Source organism: Colletotrichum chrysophilum (assembly GCF_026319265.1).
Source record: "Colletotrichum chrysophilum strain AFK26 chromosome Unknown scaffold_132, whole genome shotgun sequence".
NCBI lineage: Eukaryota > Fungi > Ascomycota > Sordariomycetes > Glomerellales > Glomerellaceae > Colletotrichum > Colletotrichum chrysophilum.
This window is the reverse complement of record NW_026517419.1, coordinates 12,108-33,265: the sequence shown is the minus strand read 5'-3', so window position 1 is coordinate 33,265 and position 21,158 is coordinate 12,108. Positions and strand designations below refer to the sequence as shown.

Sequence of the window (21,158 nt, the reverse complement as noted above, 5' to 3'; positions counted from 1 at the left end):
AGAATGCTTCCTTTCTAGCGTGCCGCCCAACTATAGTTTCGAGGTCGACGACGTTGAGAAAGAATGGACTTGGACGGCGCCATTTGACTTCATCTTCATCAGAGCCATGATCGCCAGTTTCAAAAGCTGGCCAGACATGATTGCGAAGGCCTATGCGTAAGCAAATGTTGAATTCCGATCGACCGATCTGACACCGACTTCATAGCAATCTCGAACCCGGCGGTTACCTCGAGATACACGACAACGACTTTCCATTGAAGTGCGACGACGGAACTATGACGGACGAATGCAAGGCCCTCAAGTGGACGAAACTGCTGATTGAAGGAACTGATCTGATGGGCCGACCAATCACCGTGGCTAGAGACTTCAAGAAGATGCTCGAGGACGCTGGATTTGTCGATGTCGTCGTGAAGAAGGAGAAGTGGCCTTATACGCCCTGGCCAAAGGACCCGAAGTACAAAGAGTTGGGCGAATGGGATAAGGAGTCGGCGTTGCAAGGGATTGAAGCCATCACCATGGCTCTATTCACCCGTATGCTTGATTGGAGTGTCCCGGAGACGACAGTCTTCTGTGCCGAGGTTCGAAATGAACTTAAGAGGGTGGACATCCACGCCTATTACGACGTGTAAGTGTACTCTTGTATCGGATTTCAAGATGCCGCAATATGAGTACTGACCATGCCAGTTACTCTGTCTATGGCCAGAAGCCGGAGAAAGAGCCCTCGCAAGCCCCCGAGAACAACCCGGAGGAGTGACACATAAGTAGTTGATCGTTAACAATTGATATGAAAGGAATAAGGATGATCATCCGACAGCAATAGGCAGAGTCTACCCACTCAATAGAGATACAGACATGGATAGGAATAGTCGCACTACCTTAATGGTGAATTTTGATTGAGGAACAATTAAAACTTTAGACATAATATTAATAACTATCCGCCTGTATTGCAAGACTATAGAAAATCTGTGATTGAAACAAATTAAACAGGGAAGATTTCTTCCTCCCGAATATCCAAACAGATCATGTGCCCCGGAGCGTGCCCCATGACTGTGCCGTTCAAGTTCGCCTTCATGACAGCTTCCTGAGGCGTAACTCCACATCCCCAGAACACCGGAACATACTCCTCATCATCATGCCCAAATAGCGTCTTTCCATCATCCTTGACGGCAGGATCTCCCCACTGTGGCTTTGTGACGTCTGTGACCCCAATCCTTGCAGCTCCGTCCCAGCCCCAGGCGACTGGCTCGCCATGTGTCGCCACAAACGGCCTTGTGATATCTCGAACCTTCTCGATATCCGAGACCTTGTATGGCCTCATAGACACGACATACGTCGCCCCTGTGAAGACACCCGCTGCGCAAAGTGGGATGTTGGTGCGGTACATAGGCACATTGCGGTTGTGCGTCATGTGTTGAGGCGTAAGACCCGCCTCGTGAAGGGCCCTCTCGAAGCTGAACGAACATCCGATCAGGAAGCCGACATGATCACCATCAGTCCATTGATCAGCTACATTGACAGGTTCAAGAGCGCCGTTGATGGAGACGTGTTTGCTGTTTTCGTAGACTCGGTATCGGGGTGCGTCATGACGCAGATCAACGTTCTTGGCTACTGGGAGAAGACTCCTTCCATCCATGCTTTGGACATATGACTTGAGCTTGCTAAAGTCACCTGGGCTTTCTGACTCGGCGAGCAGCGGGCAGGGGACGGGGTTTCGGTGGCAGAGGAGTCGGAAGTCGTCGGCATAGCGCTTGGGCAAGACAATGAGGTTTGCTTGCAAGTGGGTCGGGGCCTGGCCGGCCGTGGTGGTCTCGAAGACACCCGAACGACACGCGAGACGATGGTCCTCGCCCGTCCTGTAGACTGCGGTCATGATGAAGAAGGGTCAAATTTGGTAATGGGAGGATTGATTTGGGGTAAAGGATCTCTAGTCGAGTTAACTAACGGCGAGCACGAATTTGAATGGCTCAAGCCTGCACAAATTACGAAACTTCGTAAACTGAAAGTTGACCCGACAAAGGTTGAATGAGTTCCTTTATCAACCGGCAAGACTACTCACTCTCTTATCAAGATCGGGTAAACGTTGGCGATGATAAGAATGCGGCCAACTCCCGAATTGCGGGGTTCACCCGGCAGCGCTATCAGCGGAGACCCACTCCGATCTCCGAATCCAGTCCGGTCATCGGACGCATTCCCCGAGGCGAAGTATCTCTGCATTGGACGCGGGGGAGTCGGTACATATTCAGGGTGCCCGTTCGTTGCCTATTTCCATACGTACCCCAGATTTCGGGCCTCGGAACTGGGGCCGGGGACCCATCCCGAGCATCTCACTGGAAAGGGAGATTGAGAATAACGACAACACCTGTATCAAAGACCAAGATTCGTATTGCTGGATTCGAAAAGAATGACTATGACAAAGAAGCTGAAACCAATCATAAACAAACAAAGTGTGCTGGAACAGTTCTCAGTCCGAATTCAAATTTACAGCGGCGCTGAAGTAACGTATGCGCCGAACATAGCACTCCGATCACCATGAACATCCGCCTCGTCAACAAGCCCCCGAATTTCTTTCTCTTCGTCGGCGCTCAGCTGAACCTTCAAAGCGCCAAAGTTTTCTTCGAGGTATGGAATCTTCTTGGTGCCCGGGAGCGGGATCACATCATCCCCCTGCGCAAGCAGCCACGCAAGCGTGAGCTGTCCGGCACTACACCCGTGTCTCTTCTGCGCAATGTCCGCAAACTTCTCCACAAGCTCGATGTTCTTCCGGAAGTTCTCGCCTTGGAATCGCGGGATTTGGCGCCGGAAGTCTGACTCCTCGAAGTCATCCGCAGATTTGTACCTGCCCGCCATCATGCCCCGGCCCAGCGGTGAGTAGCAGAAGACCGTAACTCCGAGCTCGCGGCACGTCTTCAGTAGATGGGTTCCGGCGGCACCTTCGATTTCGAGAGACCATGGGTTATACTCAACCTGCACCGCTGAAATTGGGTGGATCGCGTGCGCCCGGCGGAGTGTTGCGGAAGAGCACTCCGAAATCCCAAAGTACTTGATCTTGCCCTCGCTTGAACCAGTCGTCAGTATTATAACATCCACCAAAGTCCAGGTGCGTGAGTCTCACTTCTTCAACTTGACCATCTCCTCGATAGTTTTCTCAATTGGAGTGACTTCATCCACACGGTGGACGTAGTACAGGTCAATGTCCACGCCCAACTTCTCCAGACTCTTCTCGCAAGCCTCGCGGCAGTACTCGGGCGAGCTATCGGGACGGATGTTATACGTGCCATCTGACTGGACCGTGACGCGTAGGCCGAACTTGGAGGCGAGGAAAATGTCGGCGCGGCGATCTGGGTGCAGCTTGAACCACTTGCCGACCAACACCTCGTTGTCGCCATATAAGTCGGAGGTATCCCAGTTCGTGGCGCCAATCTCCCATGCGCGGTCGAGAAAGCTCAGACGCTCGTCATCAGAACTTGTTCTTCTGGTCAGCCGTCAAATAGCATATCACGATAGGTGTAGAACTAACCCAGGGGTGCCATAGGCCACGCTCAAGCCCATGAGACCAAGCCCAAGAGCGGTGATCTCGGGCCCGTTCTGGCCAAGCTGGCGGGTTGGCAAACTTGCGGGAGGAGCCATTGCTGTGAGTGTACGGAGTACGGAATGATTACTCAGGTAGGTCTGATATATAGAAAAGCTTGAGGCCTGTTAAGAGTGGTTTGTAGGTGAACTGCATTAGAAAGACGCTCTTCAGCATTTCATCGGGCACGGCGAGGAATATGTACACTATTCGGAATTGGTTTCGACACAGTCTTGGTAAATTGAGTTCACGAAAGCTCCACTGGAGACCATCGCTTCCGACGGGATGTCATGCACGATTCTGGATCTCCATGTCTAAAGTCTGGCAATGTTACGGAACCCAGTGTCTTGCATGGGCTCTCGCCTCTGCAGCCAGAATAATACCTCTCAAGTTGAGTCTCAAGCGACGCCCTAGCTAGGGTTGACGCAAATTTCAAGTTCTCATTGGAAAATCGTGCCTTTGAAGGTTGTTTACAAGTCGGACAGGACGTTGGCTGGTAGGCTGCATCTGGTGGCGGGTTTAAATCCGGGGCTCGGACTTTGCGGCCGCTGCGGCCGCATCTCCCGCATTGCCCGTAAGGACTCCGAGGGACCGTCTCGTCTGCTCATACCAAGCAGCTGCCCATTCAATGGCCAGTAGCATCCATGCAAGAGGACTATGCTCCTCATTCCCCAAGCAGTATTTTTCAGATTTGTCTACAACCTAATTAGAATTCTGCGAACAAGGGGTTGTCAATAACAAAAGAAACACCGATGGTGTCCTGACCCACCATTCCTCTTGCTTTGTCTTGATCATACAGAGAACAACCATTTGCACAGACATCTACACAAGCTGGTATGGCCTTCTTTGTGGGGGCTTACCTTAAGAGAACATGCCCCATTTTGGCTCTTCTCAGGAAACCATGCATCCCTATCCCAGCCACGTCACGATTGGCTGTACCAAGATCTAACAAGCCAAACCAACAACTCTTCCCAAACTCTCCAGTCAATCCAAAGTCACCATGCTCACCCACCTCCACTATGGAATACGCGCGCTAACCTACCTAACCTACCTCCCCTCCCGCCCCCTCAAGCGCTGGTTCTACCGCTCCGACCTCTCTGCAGCCTACCACCTCATCTCCACCGCCTCCATCTACATCACCCTCTGGCTCAACGCCTACATCCTCATCCGCGCCACCGGCCTGCGCGCGCACCTCTGCAGGCTCCGAGAGCACGAGAGCTGCGAGCGTATCGGCCGCATCAACCGCCTCCTCCTCGACGCCTACCTCGGCGGGTTCTTCCTGCTACCCAACCTCTGCGGCCCCATCTACGTGTGCTGGTGGCTGAACCCGCACGACCGGCAGCTCGACGAGCTCGCACACCTTTATGGCTTCTGGATCGGTGTGTGGCATGTCCCTCTGCTTCTCAGTTTGAGTCTGAAGCTGATTCTGCCCGGGGTGTTTGGGTTGCTTGTCTGGGTTGTTGGGAAGGTCTCGGAGGGCGTGTGGTGGGCTGCTGACATCTTGCAGGAAGGCCCGGCTGCGCTGATACAGGGGTCGTTGAGGCGCTTGAGGGAGTTTCTGCTCGCGGCGCCGAGAACGATTTGCGACGGGATCGACCGCAAGGTCCTACGGTCAGAGAGTAAGTATCTGGTGTTTGCGGTGTGGTTGGCCATGGCCGGGTACTGCGTCATCCTTTACGCGATCTTCGTCGAAACTTACCGGGCGTATTTGCAGCGGGCCGTGGCGCGGGTGCTTTCAAGTCTTCTCATGGACATCGGGGACCAGATCTTTGCGGTTGGGTATTGGTTGGAGCGAATGGTGGTTGAAAAGGGGTTCTGCGGGGGAGCAAAGAGGTGGCAGACCGTCAGCTGGATCGAATGAAGTGTCATTCGATTGTGAGTATTCTTCTATTCAACCTCGATGAGGTTGATGCAGAGCTTTGCACTCCGGGCCCGTTATCATCGTCTCTGTCGTCTTCGTCCCTCGCCCGCCCGGATAAACTACTAAGATTAGCCCGTAAACCTTTCGCGACGCATCTGATGTCAGATTGTAACGTGATGTAGCAAGTAAGTAGATCAAGCAAGTCTTGTTATTATCTCTGGGTATACAACTCCAGTCCCTATTGGGGAAAATACAAGAGTAGTAGGCGCTCCTCGAGGCAAGCATGCCATGCCTAGGCACACAATCCAATCCTTGTGGCCATCCATCTTTCAAACCAGCCAATGCCACGCTCGGGCACGTCTAAGCAAATATCAAGTCTCGCTATCCACACACTCTTTATGTCTAGAGACATCCGTTCGAAATTCTTGGCCGTACTCCAAGTCCATAGTAAAACAATGTCGTAAACCCGAGGGAGACGAGTTGCCGTAAATCGGTCGAGCATTATGTTCTCTCTTTAATTAAATCATGCACTGGCCTGGCCAGCAATTGTGATGCCGTCGGTGCCAGTCTCGATGACCTTGTACCCATCAGCATTACCGGAGCCCTCGGCGGCCCTATCGTATGCTGTGTCGCTCCTGTCCAGATATTAGCATGATCTTTGTTGCCAAAAACCGGGATTATCTTACCTATCGCAAAGAACATCAAGATCTTTGTCGCTCAGAATCTCGTGAGAGCCCGAGTACTTAAAGACTTGGCCATCCTTCAGCAACAACGTCTTGAGAGTCTTCTCGTCAAGGTCTTCCTTCAGGTCCATCTTCTGGCCCATCGACTTGAAGTTTCCTTTCTTAATGACAAGCTTTTCCAGGCGGCGCTTGGCGTCCGCGCTCAACAGTAGCTCCTCCTCCACGGTTCCCTTGGTAGCAAGGCGGTAGACAATAACAGGGCGAGTCTGGCCAATGCGATGACACCGGTCTTGGGCTTGAAGATCCTGCTGGGGGTTCCAATCGGAGTCGAAGAGGATGACAGTGTCGGCGCTGGCGAGGTTGATGCCCTGACCACCTGCGCGGGTCGAAAGCAGGAAGATTCTGAACTCGGGGTTCTCGTTGAATTCCTTGATCTGGTCGCGACGACTTTCCTGGCTGACTGAACCATCAAGGCGGCAGACGTTCCACTTGCGCAACTCGCAGTAGTCTTGGAGAATGTCCAGCTGCGTCTTGAACTGGGAGAAGATTAAGACCTTGTGGTCTTTTTCGAACAGCGTGGGGAGGAGCCTATCAAGGAGTAACATCTTTCCAGAGGCCGTGACGATACTCTCGTCGACAGGAGGCGCGCCTTCGTAGCTCCAGGGGTCGAAGAAGTTGTGCGGGCTGTTGCAAACCAGGCGCAACTGCATGATCGGGTTGCCCAGCTTCTTGGTCGCCAGCTCCTTTTTCGCGTGCTCCGTGATGCTCTTCTTGTACTGGTCTTCCGCAGACAAGACAACATCATCGTCATCTTTCTCGTCTTCCTCGGCCTCTTTGACCAATCGAGCCTCGAACTCGTCATCGGAGAGCTTGTCCTCATCGTCGGCGTCAGTCTCGGCGTAGCGGCGGCGACCTCTGGTGACGCGGCCTCGACTTGTGACTGAGGGGGTCGATTGCCGTGATGACTTGGCGCTCTTTGGTTCAGGAGTCTCGGCAGTGGGTGGGTTCTTGCGCTTCGAGCTTGAACGAGAGGCGGTCTTAGTGGGCGTCTCCTTGGCGACATCCTTGGGCTTCGACGAAGAGCTTCTAGCCCTGTTCATCATCGCCGAAAACGCGTTCGTCTTCTTGGGTTCCGAAGCAGCTTCCGACTTGACCTTTCTAGGGCTGTTGCGGATGGGGATCTCGAGCTTCTTCGCCGGCGTTTCCTCCTCCGCCTTGACTTCCGGACGGACGCTTCTTTCGCGGGAGCTCGGTGTAGACTTGTTCACTGCGGTGAGACGCTCGACGACCTTGTTCTCGAGGAAAGTACGGGTGTCGACCTTCTTATCCTGGATCGCGTTGTACATGTCCGTTTGCTCCTTTGTCATGGGAGCAAAGAGGATGTACTCCCGCTTCTTGGGCAAGTAAGCGGCAACATCTGCCTTGACTCGACGAAGGAGAAGCGGTTGCAGGATGACGTGGATCTTCTTGATGATCTCCTGGTTTTTGCGGTCCGCGATGAATTCTTCCGTGCCTTCTTCGTCCTGTAGATCGTCGAAGTCAAACCAACTCTCAAAGACCTCCCATTCCTTGAAGATGCCCGGGAGCAAGAAGTGAAGCAGCGCCCACAGCTCTTTGAGATTGTTCTGCAAAGGCGTGCCAGTGATAAGCAATCTTGTGGCCGAGCGAAAGTTCTCGAGCTCCTGGAATAACTTCGACTCGAAGTTTTTCATGCGATGTCCTTCATCCTAGACAAGAGTTAGGAACTCAGACCTATCAGACCTGGTGAGCACCAAGACGTACAATGATGATGAAGGCCCAGTTGAACTTGGAGAGGGCAGCCTTTTCTCGCAGTACCATCTCGTAGGAAGTGCAGACGACAGGAAATCGCTTCGTCGGCTGGTTCTTAACGTAGTGCTTGGCGATTTGGTCCTTCATAACACGTTCTCGATTCTTAGGGTCGCCGTGATACAGAACGACCGGGATCTCAGGGCACCATTTCTCAAACTCATCCATCCAATTGGAAAGCGTACTCAGAGGGGCAACAATGAGATGAGGGCCAAGGTAGTCTTCCTCACGGAGCTTCGCGATCAGAGAGATGGTCTGGACAGTCTTGCCTGTAAAATATTAGTGCCTGACCACCTTCGCGCACGCTGGAGTATGTCATTTACCAAGACCCATCTCATCGGCCAAAATTCCGGACATGCCTTGAAGGCACACCTCGTACATCCATGTCAACCCCTCGAGCTGGTAATCTCTCATGGTTCCTCCCTTCATGATCTTCGGTTGCGCAGCCATGGTCAAATCGTGGGCTCCTAGAGTCTCTCCCTCCAAGCTAGAGCCAACTCGTCCCAGAACCTCGGTCTTCTTTGTCAAGATGTCCGAGAAGGCCGCCGACTTGGCGAGGAGGTCATCCAACTCTTTGGCCTTCTTTTCTCTCTCCTCCTTGGTGAATTCGACCTTCTTCTTCTTGCGGCGCTTGGCAAGAAGCGCGGCCTTGCGTTTCTTCTCGGCGGCATCGTTGGTCGCTCTGACTTTCTCTTCCTCATCGATCATGCGTTGAAAATCGCTGTCAATGGCTTCCACGGAGCCCTCTCTCGGGGGTGAGGAAGTGGCGCTGGTGTAGGGTCTGGAAGTCTTTGAGAGGACAGACTCTACGTCTGAGGGTGGTGAAGAGCTCATTGTTGGCGAATTGCAGAAGCCTCTGCTGGCTGAGTTGACGGTGGTTGCTGCTCACGAAAGAGGGAAAAGCCAGGAGGTGCCAATCAAATCGATGACGAAGCTGCAGGTGCGACACTAAATTGAGGTGGTTCGTGCGCCGCAGCGGCAGCAGAATCTGGCTCAGGAAAGAGGCAATTGAGAATAGATTGAGCCAAAATTGAGGGAAATGAGGGTTGAATGCAAGGATAAGAGCCTGGAGAGAGATCTCAAGTTCTGAGAGGTCAAATGGAAAGAAAGGGGGGCAAGAAGGAGAGATGAATGGCAGGAAGGTCCAGGGCCTGTCAATGGGAAGGCGCGATCCCGGGGGCAAAATTCAGGACGCGCGCCGACGCGAGACAAAGGCGGAGTCATGTGACTCCGTGTCACTGAACTAATTAAGAACCCGGCCGCTTTGTCCAGGCACCATCGTCATTCATCGGGCCATCGGTGTCCGGGAAGATCGGGACAGAGATCGGGGTCTTGTTTACTGCATCGATTCAAAATGCAAAGCATCCCGGTGCCAATTGACCTCTGCAAGATGTTGTTACTGGGCATTGAGACAAGACGACAAGCTTGAAAGCAGAAGCTCTTCCCATCAACAATACATCATCTCAATGGGCAACCGACAAAGAAGCAAGCTCAGCGCCTTCGCCATGGTGCTTGTCCAGCTGAACTTGACTATCAGCAGGGGAGGGTGGTATTGAGAAATTTCTGCCGAAAAAGAAACGACACTGGGAAGCGTACACCGAGGCTCACCGAGGAAGAGCGAGGTGAGTCAGACTTGCCTAACCAATCAGGCAAGTCAGATGAATTTGGAGGGGCAGTCGCAGCGCCTGTCCGTGCTACCCCGCCAAAACCACACTAAAATTCTGTGATTCCTGACTGTACCCCTCCTCGCCCTTCGACTCATGAACTCCCTCCGCGTACTACGACCCATCACTCGCAGCGCATACCCCTTCCGCTTCGCAAGAATGGCTTCCAACACCTCCTTCACTCCTAACGAGGAGACCGAGATCCAGCAGTGGCTCACCACCGCCACCCGCCTCCAGCAGGCCACCGGTGACGATGCGTCCCCGATCCTCGACACCGTCAACTCCCACCTGAGCACCCGCACTACCCTCCTCGGTACCAAGCCCAGCAAGGCCGACACTGCTCTCTACTCCGCTGTCCGTCCTCTTGTCGCCAAGTGGTCTCCCGAGCAGCGCACCGGCGAGAAGGGCTACCCCAACATCGTCCGTCACCTCGATTTCGTCCAGAACTACCCCGCCTTCGCCGCCGATGTCAAGTCCGAGGAGAAGGTCTCCGTCAACCTCGATGAGGTTCTCTACGTGAAGCCCCCCGTCGACGCCAAGGCCGAGAAGGAGCGCCTCAAGAAGGAGAAGGCTGCTGCGGCTGCCGCTGCTGGTGGAAAGGAGACCGCTCTCCCCGACCGCACCAAGGAGCCCAAGGACAAGAGCGCTGGCGAGAAGGTCAAGGAGGCCGTCACCGAGGCCAAGGACAAGGTCAAGGCTGCTGTCGGCGCCGGCGAGGGCAAGCCTAAGAAGGAGAAGAAGGCCAAGGAGCCCAAGCCCCAGAAGGCCCCTGCTCCCGCTGGCCCTCTGTCTCCCGCTCTCATCGACCTCCGTGTCGGTCACATTCTCAAGGCTATCAAGCACCCCGAGGCCGACTCCCTCTACGTTTCCACCATCGCCATGGGCGACAAGCCCAACGACGACACCTCCGAGTACGAGGGTCAGGTCTGCCGTACTGTCTGCTCTGGTCTGAACGGTCTCGTTCCTCTCGAGGAGATGCAGGGTCGCAAGGTTATCGTCGTTGCCAACCTCAAGCCCGTCAAGATGCGCGGCATCAAGTCCTGCGCCATGGTTCTCGCCGCCTCTCCCAAGCTCAAGGAGGGTGAGGTCGATGACCACAAGGGCCCCGTCGAGCTTGCTGCTCCCCCTGCTTACGCCAAGGCTGGCGAGCGCGTCTTCTTCGAGGGCTGGAAGGGCGAGCCTGAGGGTGTTCTGAACCCCAAGAAGAAGATTTGGGAGATGTTCCAGCCTGGCTTCACCACCACCGACAACCTCGAGGTCGCCTTTGACGCCGCTATTGTCAAGGAGCTTGGCAAGGAGGGTGTTGGCAGACTGGTCACCGAGTCTGGTGGTGTCTGCACTGTTCCCAGCTTGAAGGGTGCTACTGTCCGATAAGGGATGGGCTATTAATGTATATGAAGATTCATGATAAACAAAAGTTATGGCAGCTGCGTCTGCTCTCTAAGAATTAGAGGAACCTTTTCCTTATACGCAGTCCGTGTCTACTTCCTTGTGTGTTTTTGGTGACCTGACTTGGCAAGCAGGAATGGGCAGTTGTTGCCTCTGTATGCTAATGACACCGACTATCCCCCATCGTGACTACCCAACATCATATGGCAACCCATGTAGAAAGTCCAGCCAGGCTCTTCCTTTGATACCAACCCCTTTCCCATGCTTTTTATCTTTGTCAACAACGTCAAACTTCTACCTCGCTCAACTCGACATCATCATCCGAGCAGCAACATCCATCCATCATACACTCATTCATAACACATACATCTCTCAGCATCGCCATGGCTCCCTCATCAGCCCTAGAAAGATATATATGGCCAGCTTTCTATTGTAGTTGCGCTGGAGCTGGTTTCGTCATAATTCCACTTCTTTGTTGGCACATGAATGCTCAGTACGGGAGAAACGAGCGGAACAACAATTGGGACCCAAATACCGGCGAGCCCAGAGACGGACCACGCGTGGATCCTCAACGTCAAAGCCCCGATACTTGGATGGAATACCTTTTTGGCAACCTTTTTGGCAAGAAGGAGAACCCCCCTCCTCTTCCGCCTCGCCGACCTCAACCTGGACCACCTCCCGAATGCCCTCCTCGCCCGGATCCCGCGGATATTCCAACTCCCGAGCAGCGTCAGTCTCCGCCTTCAGGCGTTGCCCCTGATTCTTCTACTCGTTCTCATCAACCTCCTCCTCTGCCTCCTTCTCCGACACTTCCACTTCACAATCCTCGAAATCTGTTTACTTACCCATGCCTCGATGTTGCTCGTCAAACACCGCTTCCTCCGTCTCGAAATCTGTCTCCCATCTCAGAGCGCTCATCCGCCCCTTCTACTCCGTCTCCGACTTTGTCCCCGAAGCAGCCATCTACTCCTCCTCCTCCCCCGGCCTCGACTTTGTACCCAGAGCCTCCATGGGCTCCTCGGCAACAAGAACGGATTGGATTAACTCGCATTCCTCCCCAGTCACCAACTCCTGAACGCCCTCCTCGCCCGGATCCTGCGAACAATCCAAGACCCGGGCAGCTTCAGTCTGGTCTTACCTCTGGCTCTTTTACTTGTCTTCGTCAAGAGGCTCCTAAGTCTTCTTCTCCGAAACTTCCACTCCATATTCCTGGAGATTGGGTTCGTGACGAAGTTCGTGACACACTAGATCGTCACCAACCTATACCTCGTCCTCCGTCTCGGGCTCTGTCTACTATCCCGGAGCACCCATCCACTCCCACTTCTCCGTACCATTCTCCGTCTCCTTCCCCGGAGCTTCCACCTCTTCCTCAGCATCAGCAACAGGATCCTCCGACTCACATTCCGCCACGGACTCCGAACGTTGCTGGAGAAAACTCTGATTCGCCTAACCGCCCTGGGACCCCGCCACCCTCGCATACATCCTGGCAGCAAAACTCATCCTCGCCGGGGTCACCCACTCCCGGTGCTAGAAGAGCAAATCAGCAACGGAGTCGAGAGCGTCGCAGGCGGGTTGGAGGGCAAAGTCGGCGATGGAACGTGAGCTTGTGGTACTCTTACGTCTATATTCCAAGACTAACGACCGCATGAACTCTTCTAGCCCTATCCCCATCGCATCAATTCAATCGATCCCAATAATACGAATGCTGCATATTGGAGCGAAGAAGACTACTCAGAAGATGAGCCCGAGGAAGGTGACGACGAGGATATCAGGAATGAACCCAAGAGGGATGATGACGGCGATGAGCCCACAACCGATGCGCCGGAAGATGAGCCTGAAACGGACGGTCCAGAAGAGGAGCCCAGAGACGCTCAGGCCGGCCAAGATGAAGCATTCCAGCGCCGACCCTCTGATGCTCGAAACGACCCACCCGAGATGCAACGAACTCGATTCAGGTGAGGTTCAAAGACTTTCCCAGGAACAGCCTTGATATTCGACCCAGAATTCCAGAGTTGGTTGAAAGGGCTAGACACCAGGTCTTGCCTAGGGACCGCATGCTGTATGCTTGGGACATCACAAAGACTTGCTTCGAGTCCTTGATGTGGGTGCGGAAAGATTCACGCGCTTTACAATGGGACCTAGCGCAGAATGGTTCCTCCTCGGGTACTGAAGGCCTGGATTGGCTTTTATGTGGGAGAGCGGATACTAAGTTTCGGGCGTACAGTGTTGAATCATGTCACCTTTCTGGCGGCTCAGCGACATGCTTTGATAGTTAGAAGTGCAAGTAAGCGTTTGTTAGTATTGGATACCCATTATCAGCATAGCGTTGGAACCAACACAGAATCAATTACACCTTGAACAGCTGTGCATTATGACCATGTACTTTTATACATTCCAGTAACTTTTAGGATCCATCTAGGGTATGACCACACGCCTCAAATAAGCACGAAACAAGAGACCTCCAACATCATCCTCTACTTCTTACCCGTCTTGGCCTTCCTCTTAACACTTGCAACAAGTCCGCTCAGCTCCGCGTCACCACCCTTGCTCTCCTTCTTCGCCTTCTTCCCGCTCCTCTCCGCAGGCACCTCGTCATCGCCGACCTTCCTCTTCTTCCTGCCCTCCTCAAGCAGCGTCTGCATCGCCTCGGTCTTCTTGAACTTGGGGTTACTCGGGTCGATGGCGTACTCGTGGCTCTCGAAGACAGCCTTGAAACGGTCGTCGTCCACGTTGATCTTGAAGCCCTCCTGCAGGCCGACCTTGTCATCGTCGTCGTCGCCGCCGGCCTTCTTGCCCTTCTTGTTCTTGCCTTTCCCCTTCTTCTTCTTCGCCTTCTCCGCCTTAAGGATCTCGTTCATGTCGAAGTGGTCCAGGTGCTCGCCCGCCTCGTCGCCGTCGTCGGCCATGAGCAGCTTCAGCTGCGCCTTCTGCTCGGCGGACGCCTTCTCCTCGGCCTCGCGCGCCGCGCGCTTGGCGAGGCGCTCCTCCTTGCGGATCGACGTCTTAGTCTTCCTGGGCGGCTCCTCGGTCGTGAAGAAGGGGTCGTCGAAGCCGAGGTCCTCCCCGCCGGCGGCGGGTGCGGCCTCTTCGACCTCGACGTCTGACTCGGCATCGGCGACCCCGCGCTTGGCCTTGGCGATCTCGCGCTTCTTCTCCTTGCGTTCGCGCTCCTTGCGCTTGTACTTCTCGATCGTGGTCTCCTCCTCGCCCTCCTTCTTGTCCTTCTTGGTTTCTGTGAGCGCGGGCGTGAAGGTGATCTCCATGTCGCCTACGGGGGCGTCCTTGGACTTCTTCTCCTCCTCTGCACCGAGGCCGAGCAACGCTCTCATCTTGCGGCGCTGGAGCTCCTTCTTGGAAAGCTTGGGCTCCTCTTCCTTCTCTTCGGCCTCCGCTTCGTCCTCCTCCTCAATGCCGGCAAGAGACTTTCCGTCATCTTCGCTGTCGCTGGCGAGGTACGCCTTGAGGTCGTTCTCCTCGAGCTGGGCGCGGCTGCCGGTGAAGGCGCGGTTGATGGACGCCTTGCGCGCCGCGTCATCGGGGTTGACGTCCCAGGTCAGCTTTACCTTGGAGTGCTGCAGCGCGTCGGTGGTGAACTCGACAGGCTTGTATCCCTCCGGCACCTTGTCGCACTCGTCCCGCGGCTCGTCGTCAAAGGTAACGTCGTCGGGCACGAAGCGCAGGTCGAGGAAGTTGGATGAGGACTGGTACTCCGTGCCGTCGGTCGCCTCGTACACCTTCTGCGCGGTCGCCTTGTCGGAGCACGTCATGACGGCGTAGTAATACCTCAGCCGGTCGAGCTGGTACTTGCGCAGCGCGTCGCTGTCAAAGTCCTCGGCGTCGCCCTCCTCCAGCAGCTCCTTCTTGATTGCCTCATCCTCCTCTTCCTCCTCGCTCTCCTCGTCGCTGTCGCTCTTGAAAATCTCCTTTGGCGGGCCCTCGAGCTCTTCCCTCTGCATGCGCTCCTTGCCGAACTCGCTCGGGTAGATGGCCACCTTCTCGATCCGCCCGCCGGTCGAGGGCAGGAAACTCGTAAACAGCGCAAACAGGTCGGCCGACTTGATGTTGTCCCAGTCGAGGTTGACAATCGCTATCCGCGTCGTGACCTCGCCGTCCTCGACCTCAGCCTGCTCGTCGCGCAGCCGTGACATGGACGCTTTCGGGTCCGCGACGACCTCCGCCTCCTCCTCGTCATCATCGTCGTCCGATGACTCGGATTCCGACTCGGACTCACTGAAGCCGCCGCCGCGCGCCGGGTCGTATTTAGCATCCGCCTTGGCCAGCTCGCGCTGCACCACGTCGTCGGCGTCGACCTCCATATCACCGCCTTCCTCCTCTTCCTCGTCCTCGTCCTCGTCATCTTCCGCCTCGTAGAGCCGTTGCAGCGCCTTCTTCTTCGAGTCGGACTTGATCTTGCGACCGTAGCGGTCGACCTTTGCGGTGGCCGTGAATGCGTCATCCTTCAGCACGCCGGCGAAGCGCTTGTCGATCTTGGTCTTTGTCTGCTTCTTCGAGGGCAGGCGGAAGCGCGGATCGGTCTCGAAGCTGGAGAACCGCGAGTCGGTGATCTTGCCATTCTTGCTTGATTTTGACATGGTGGCGGTGTTTGGGGGGGTGTGGTTGTGTGGTCGTCAATTGACGGTGGTGTTGGGAGAAGGGGACCGGCTTTTGGTCGCGGGCGCATGGGAAAAATCCATGTGGGGTTCGAGCGACGGTCAAATTTTTAGTGGAGATTTTGTGTTCTGCCGAGGGCGGTGTGGGCTGACCGAGCTCACCGAAGAGTATACCGAAACATCACCAGCTTCGAGTCATTAGCCGCCTCATCTGAGAACTAAGGACTGAGCAAGATAAAGTCAAACGTCATTTTCCCATGTTGGAAACTTACATCAGGTCATTTCACGAAGATATCAATGCAATTGCCTCGACCAATAAGGAAGGCACAGCTCATTCGTCTTTGATGCCTTCCTTGTGATTATCATACTTAATACCTAGGTCTTTCCCACTTTAAAAGTCTGGAGATAAGGAAGGATTGAGAAGCCTCCGGCTGCCTGTTTCTTTCCCATCATGGACAATAATACCTCAGCCCCACTCTTCAACTACAGAGCCCTTATTTAAGTGATGGTCCTGCTTGTCCATCCGTCCCTGCTTCTTCCCCCAAGACATCGCAAACTTGTTGGCCTTCAACCTATCAACACACTAGTTCAATTTGAATTCTATCTGCCTTCTGGTTGTGGTCATCTGGAAGGACCAGACTTGCTCCGCTAACCATCCAAGCGTGGCCGCCTTAGAGACATCAAGCTGGCTTTGCCCCTTCCCAAACTCCCAGAGGCTCGCGACTTCTCCAACACAAATCAGCTCCTTTCAATTACCACATTCTACGGACTATTTAGTCTCCATCTCAGATCCTTCTGTTTCCAACTCAACTCAGACCTCCACAACCCCAACAACTCACCATCTTCCGACCACTTTCTCACCCTCGCCTTTCACAAACCATCGCAAATTAGCCTGCTATCAACAGACGCCTCCATCACACTACCTCCGTCTCATCTATAACTCGCCTTGCCCTTTCAATCTTCTCTATGTTGGCTGGCAACTTCATCCACTAAGCATCGGGCAAGCCGTCCTCCCCAATCTCTTCCCATTCCACCCTACTTCTTCCCATCTTTTCTTCACATCAAGGCGAAACACTTCACCTTCACAGATTTCCTCTCGGTAGCCAGATCAATTTCGCGTCTGAGTTGACCTTCCTCACACGTTTTCAAATCATCCAGTTACTGCAACACACAACTGACATTCAATTCCACCACAAACACATCTTCATTCTCCCTTCATAAATCCCTCACTCCTCTTCTTACACTCCGTCTTCATTATGAACAGCCTCAGCTCAGATGCAACTTCATCTGCTCCTGAAGGTTGTGTGGATCAAAGTCCAGAGTCAGACAATTCATTCAACGATGATTTCCGTCTCCTTCAGCAGTTACAGGATTTTGACCCCAGTCAAGGAACGATTCTTGGCACTGAGACATCTCACAATCTTCACATAGCACCTTCAGACACAGCTCAATGTGAAGATGCGAACGAAACTCACAGTGACAGCCCAGAGCACGAGACGTCGAGCACCGAGGATGAAAATTCATCAGACTCGGAACCAGAACTAGATGCGCCATCAGACTCAGAGCCGGAACAAAACGCGTCATCAGACTCAGAGTCGGAACCGAATGCGGACCCGATGAACACAGACTTTGAACCAACCGAGGACGCAAAGGAGGAATCGCCGAAGCCGCGCAACAAGCCCACAAGAAAGAGAGCAACAAACACCGGGGTTGCAAAGACTGCCCAACAGAAAGTTAGGAAGAACCAGAGAAAGCTCGACGAAGAATTCAAGATTTACATCAAAAACGAGCGGAAGAGAAAACGGGGCGCTGGAAATGGCAATGTGCACATCGAGCCGCCTAAGGCAAAGAAGATGAGAACATCATCTGCAAAGTCAGACAAGAAAGATCAGCGAAGCATCGAAGAGAACTTTTATGACACCGGCAAAGCAACTGCTCGCGCCACAGCCAACCGACCAATCACTCAAAAAGAAAGAAATGAGGAACTGAAGGACAGAATCAGTCACGGCACGAACAACCGCCGAAGTGGAACTCAAAAGCGAGATCTCAAAGAGGCCACAAGTATTTTCGGCTACAGCAAAATTGTTTGCTTCCCCAACGGGGAGTACTACCTCAAGGGAATGAGGGAGACCACCAAGCTCAGAGAGGAGCAGCTTCCCACCGTCTCATGGATGGTCCAGCGGGAGCACGGCATATCGCCTCCTTTTGGGGGAGTTCTCGGGGATGATGTTGGTCTCGGAAAGACAATGGTGTCCATGGCTTGCACCGTTGGGAATCCTGCGTCGGCTGAAGACCTTCAAACCTACTTCGGTGCCACTTTGATCATTGTGCCGTCAACTGACATGGCCAAGCAATGGCGAGCAGAGTATCTCAAGCATATCGAAGCCATCAGAGACAATGAGATTCTCATCTGGTCCAACGCTCAATGGAAGGAGTCAAGCGTGAACTTTCACAACTACAAGATTGTGTAAGTGACCTCGGCAGGACGAATTGGAAGCCCGGCTTGCTAACATTCATGTCAGGATTGCCACGATTACTGAGATTCGTGGAAACCTCACAGACGAAGAGCTGAAGAAGATTGAAGCGGAACACGGCATGGAAAGCGACGAGTATCGAGCTGCGCTAGTCAGGTTTGCCGGCCCAGTTTACGGCATCAAGTGGTACAGGATCATTCTTGATGAGGGGCACGCTGTCAAGAACATGAATACCCTATGTGAGTTGCCACATGAGGAGAGGTGATAAACTCTCGCTGACATATTGGCAGCTTTCAAAGCATGTTACGGCCTCCAACGCAAAAGCTTTTGGGTTCTCACCGCAACTCCCCTGGTAGACAGAGAGACAGGTTTGTACCGGCTCACCAGTTATATGGGCATTGTTCATGCTAATTAGGTGTTCAGAAATCTTTCCGTACCTCAGGCTCGTGGGAGTCGAGGGCATCAACACCTACCAAGACTTCAAGGACAGATACCTTGAATCTGTAAGTAGCATTCAATCCTCGCCAATCATTTAGTAGATTAATTTTTGACTCTTTTCAAGTATGACTGCGATACCAAAATGGACGCCTTGATCCATTTGGCGACGTACCGGAGGTGAGACACACATCTTTTCACTCATTTGGTGTCTGTGGGTGCTGACTTACAATTTTCAGAACGAAGAAGGATAAGTTCCTTGGCCGGTTAATCACGGGAGATCTGCCTGAGTTCGAATCCAAAGAGGTGTGGGTCAATCTCAGCAGACATGAGCGTATGATCTACGAGTAAGTTTGGAACCTGCGCTCATCATTACTAGGGTTCATATCTGACATGTCTTAAGCCTCATCACAGAACACTACGATGCTCTCGAAAAGCGAGAAGGACTCAGCCGGATAAACTGTCATCGCATGATGATTTCACATGCTTGGAATATCGAGGGTGTCTTCAGAGATGATCTCAACCCTGCATTCTTGACGAATCTGAGAGACGGGCTCGAGGAATTGGCGGCCGACCCCTCCGCCATCCCCCAAACCAGGAAGCTCCTTCACGCAGCTCCACCCAATGACCAAGACTCGGAACTCTTCGTCACTCAAGAGCCAACGGTGGGAAATAGCTCTTCCAAGTCGCAGGATGCCAAGACGAAGAGAAAGAAGAAGAAATCGAAGAAGACAGAGGAGAAGAAGTCGACCAAATCAAAGGAAGACAGGATTTTCCATATCGATTCGACAGACAAGACACTCGGCATGGAAAATCTCCTGAAGTATACCATCAACGAGCAGATGGTGGACGAAGGTTGCACGAAGTGCAAGAAGACGTCAATCGACAAGCCCTGGATCATTTCCCAGGTAAGTTCATGATCATCCGTCCTGCATCATCTTTACAATCCAGAACCTTACGATTCAATCTTTCTAGTGTCAGCACTTATTCTGTCATGAATGTCTTTCCGAGGACTGGAGAGAGGCAGGCGAAACAAAATGCACAACTTGTGACCAGCCATACGACCGAAAAACAGATGCAAGGCTGGTTGAGAATCTGTCTACCAAGGAGACAGAGTACGCTGAGGTTGACAGGGTGAGAGCACTTAAGGAAGCAGAATCCGCACCTCCCACTGCGACTCCCACAAAGAGAACACCGAAGAAGTCGAAGAGGCAGAAGCAGCTCAGTGCCAGAGAGGAGAAGAAGATCGTCGCGGATTTTACCAAGAAGAAGTACGGCGGCGATTATCGCGGTGTCTTCTTGGACCTCAAGGGCAAGGATAACGCTTTCATCAACATTGGAGTTCACGAGACAGACGGTATGATTCCGCTCAGCTCCAAGACTGCGTGTACCATGGACTACGTCCTCCAATTTCAGAGCGAAGCGCCCGAAGACAAAATAATAGGTACAGTAACGGTCTTCATTTGTCTCGGAACCTGGGACATTAAATGCTAATTAAGCTACTTACGGCAGTTTTCCACGAGTTCCTGAAGACCGCGAAGATCCTCGGCATCGCTTTGCGTCAGTATGACATCCCCTTCTACTACTTCAACGGCGAAATGTCCGCCAAGAGCAGAGAAGATGCCATTACCTCTTTCAAAAACGACCCAAGCATCAAAGTCCTGGTAAGCTCCCCATTGCACATTCTTCAGTCTCCCTCCACCCGTGTGAAAAGAACCTGAGCTCACTCTCCACCACCAACAGCTCGCGTCCAAGGTCGGCAAGGAAGGCCTGAACCTGACCTGCGCCAACCGCATCATCAACATCGATAACTGGTGGAACAAGGCTGCCCAGCAGCAGATCTTCGGCCGCATCGACCGCACGGGCCAGACCAAGAAGATGTACGCCGTCGTCATCAGAGCCGCCGACACCATCGACGAGCACATCGACGACTTGCAGGAGACCAAGGCCGAGAAGGTGGCGCACAGAATGCAAGATGATCGGCACGAGACGAAGCTCATGTCGTACTGGGAGGTAATGATGCACACGGCGCCCATGGCGTACCAGGCCAAGTGCGCGCAACTGATAAAGGAGATCGAGGAGGAGGAGGCTAGCGAGGACAAGGAAGAGGATGCTGCGGAGGCTGAACCGGGGGCGAGGCTTTGGGTAAAGGTCTGATTTTCGCGCTGCACTTTTGGTTTGATTTGGCATTTCATCGCGGGATATGGAAGCATTCTCATAATTTGGTGGAGCAAGGTAGCTTCACCCGTCTGGGGGAACATTTTCAACAGGCCTTTATGCGGAGTTTTGGTCCGCAATCGCAGGAAGAAACCTTCATAGAACAACACAGCGAAACATTGATTTTCATAGACATCTACTCCCCCATTCATCTGCAAGAGTTTTGACTTTCAGGCGGGTACCTAGTGGAAGTAGATAAGAATGAGCCCAACCATGATAATGACGATGATTACGACGACGACCATGACGGTATGAATAACGAGAGTGAACAATGACAGCAACGAAAAGAACAGTGACGAAGAGTGCAGCAACGAAACCGAAGCAACAACAATCATAACGCCAAGATATAAACGCTAGCGAGCAATGTATACAGACCGTATTCCATGCTTCAGTGTCGAACTGCCCATACTTAGAAGCGAGCAAGAATCTA

The 21,158-nt window shown here is 53.3% G+C and overlaps 9 protein-coding genes across 9 annotated transcripts; 5 read left to right on the top strand and 4 right to left on the bottom strand.

Annotated features, from left to right (window-relative positions):
- Positions 1-275: 275 nt before the first annotated feature.
- Positions 276-754, top strand: COL26b_011168 (uncharacterized protein; the record flags this gene model as incomplete). The annotated part of the gene is made up of 2 exons (XM_053183842.1): positions 276-625; positions 685-754. The coding sequence occupies 2 exons, from the start codon at positions 276-278 to the stop codon at positions 752-754; spliced, it is 420 nt and encodes a 139-aa protein (XP_053032192.1).
- A 225-nt stretch (positions 755-979) lies between these two features.
- On the bottom strand, positions 980-1,870 carry COL26b_011167 (uncharacterized protein; the record flags this gene model as incomplete). The annotated part of the gene is made up of 1 exon (XM_053183841.1): positions 980-1,870. One exon carries the CDS (start codon positions 1,868-1,870, stop codon positions 980-982), a length of 891 nt encoding a protein of 296 aa, XP_053032191.1.
- Positions 1,871-2,478: 608 nt separating this feature from the next.
- COL26b_011166 (uncharacterized protein) lies at positions 2,479-3,627 on the bottom strand (the record flags this gene model as incomplete). The annotated part of the gene is made up of 3 exons (XM_053183840.1): positions 2,479-3,055; positions 3,113-3,472; positions 3,518-3,627. 3 exons carry the CDS (start codon positions 3,625-3,627, stop codon positions 2,479-2,481), a joined length of 1,047 nt encoding a protein of 348 aa, XP_053032190.1.
- A 941-nt stretch (positions 3,628-4,568) lies between these two features.
- Positions 4,569-5,191, top strand: COL26b_011165 (uncharacterized protein; the record flags this gene model as incomplete). The annotated part of the gene is made up of 2 exons (XM_053183839.1): positions 4,569-4,947; positions 5,100-5,191. The coding sequence occupies 2 exons, from the start codon at positions 4,569-4,571 to the stop codon at positions 5,189-5,191; spliced, it is 471 nt and encodes a 156-aa protein (XP_053032189.1).
- A 761-nt stretch (positions 5,192-5,952) lies between these two features.
- COL26b_011164 (uncharacterized protein) lies at positions 5,953-8,773 on the bottom strand (the record flags this gene model as incomplete). The annotated part of the gene is made up of 4 exons (XM_053183838.1): positions 5,953-6,064; positions 6,116-7,839; positions 7,895-8,208; positions 8,263-8,773. The coding sequence occupies 4 exons, from the start codon at positions 8,771-8,773 to the stop codon at positions 5,953-5,955; spliced, it is 2,661 nt and encodes an 886-aa protein (XP_053032188.1).
- Positions 8,774-9,762: 989 nt separating this feature from the next.
- On the top strand, positions 9,763-10,977 carry COL26b_011163 (uncharacterized protein; the record flags this gene model as incomplete). Its single annotated transcript, XM_053183837.1, has 1 exon — positions 9,763-10,977. The coding sequence occupies one exon, from the start codon at positions 9,763-9,765 to the stop codon at positions 10,975-10,977; it is 1,215 nt and encodes a 404-aa protein (XP_053032187.1).
- A 2,489-nt stretch (positions 10,978-13,466) lies between these two features.
- Positions 13,467-15,584, bottom strand: COL26b_011162 (uncharacterized protein; the record flags this gene model as incomplete). The annotated part of the gene is made up of 1 exon (XM_053183836.1): positions 13,467-15,584. The coding sequence occupies one exon, from the start codon at positions 15,582-15,584 to the stop codon at positions 13,467-13,469; it is 2,118 nt and encodes a 705-aa protein (XP_053032186.1).
- A 1,634-nt stretch (positions 15,585-17,218) lies between these two features.
- COL26b_011161 (uncharacterized protein) lies at positions 17,219-18,341 on the top strand (the record flags this gene model as incomplete). The annotated part of the gene is made up of 2 exons (XM_053183835.1): positions 17,219-18,069; positions 18,125-18,341. The coding sequence occupies 2 exons, from the start codon at positions 17,219-17,221 to the stop codon at positions 18,339-18,341; spliced, it is 1,068 nt and encodes a 355-aa protein (XP_053032185.1).
- Positions 18,342-18,656: 315 nt separating this feature from the next.
- COL26b_011160 (uncharacterized protein) lies at positions 18,657-20,668 on the top strand (the record flags this gene model as incomplete). Its single annotated transcript, XM_053183834.1, has 6 exons — positions 18,657-18,691; positions 18,751-18,858; positions 18,915-19,419; positions 19,568-19,955; positions 20,024-20,175; positions 20,255-20,668. 6 exons carry the CDS (start codon positions 18,657-18,659, stop codon positions 20,666-20,668), a joined length of 1,602 nt encoding a protein of 533 aa, XP_053032184.1.
- Between the last annotated feature and the right edge of the window lie 490 nt (positions 20,669-21,158).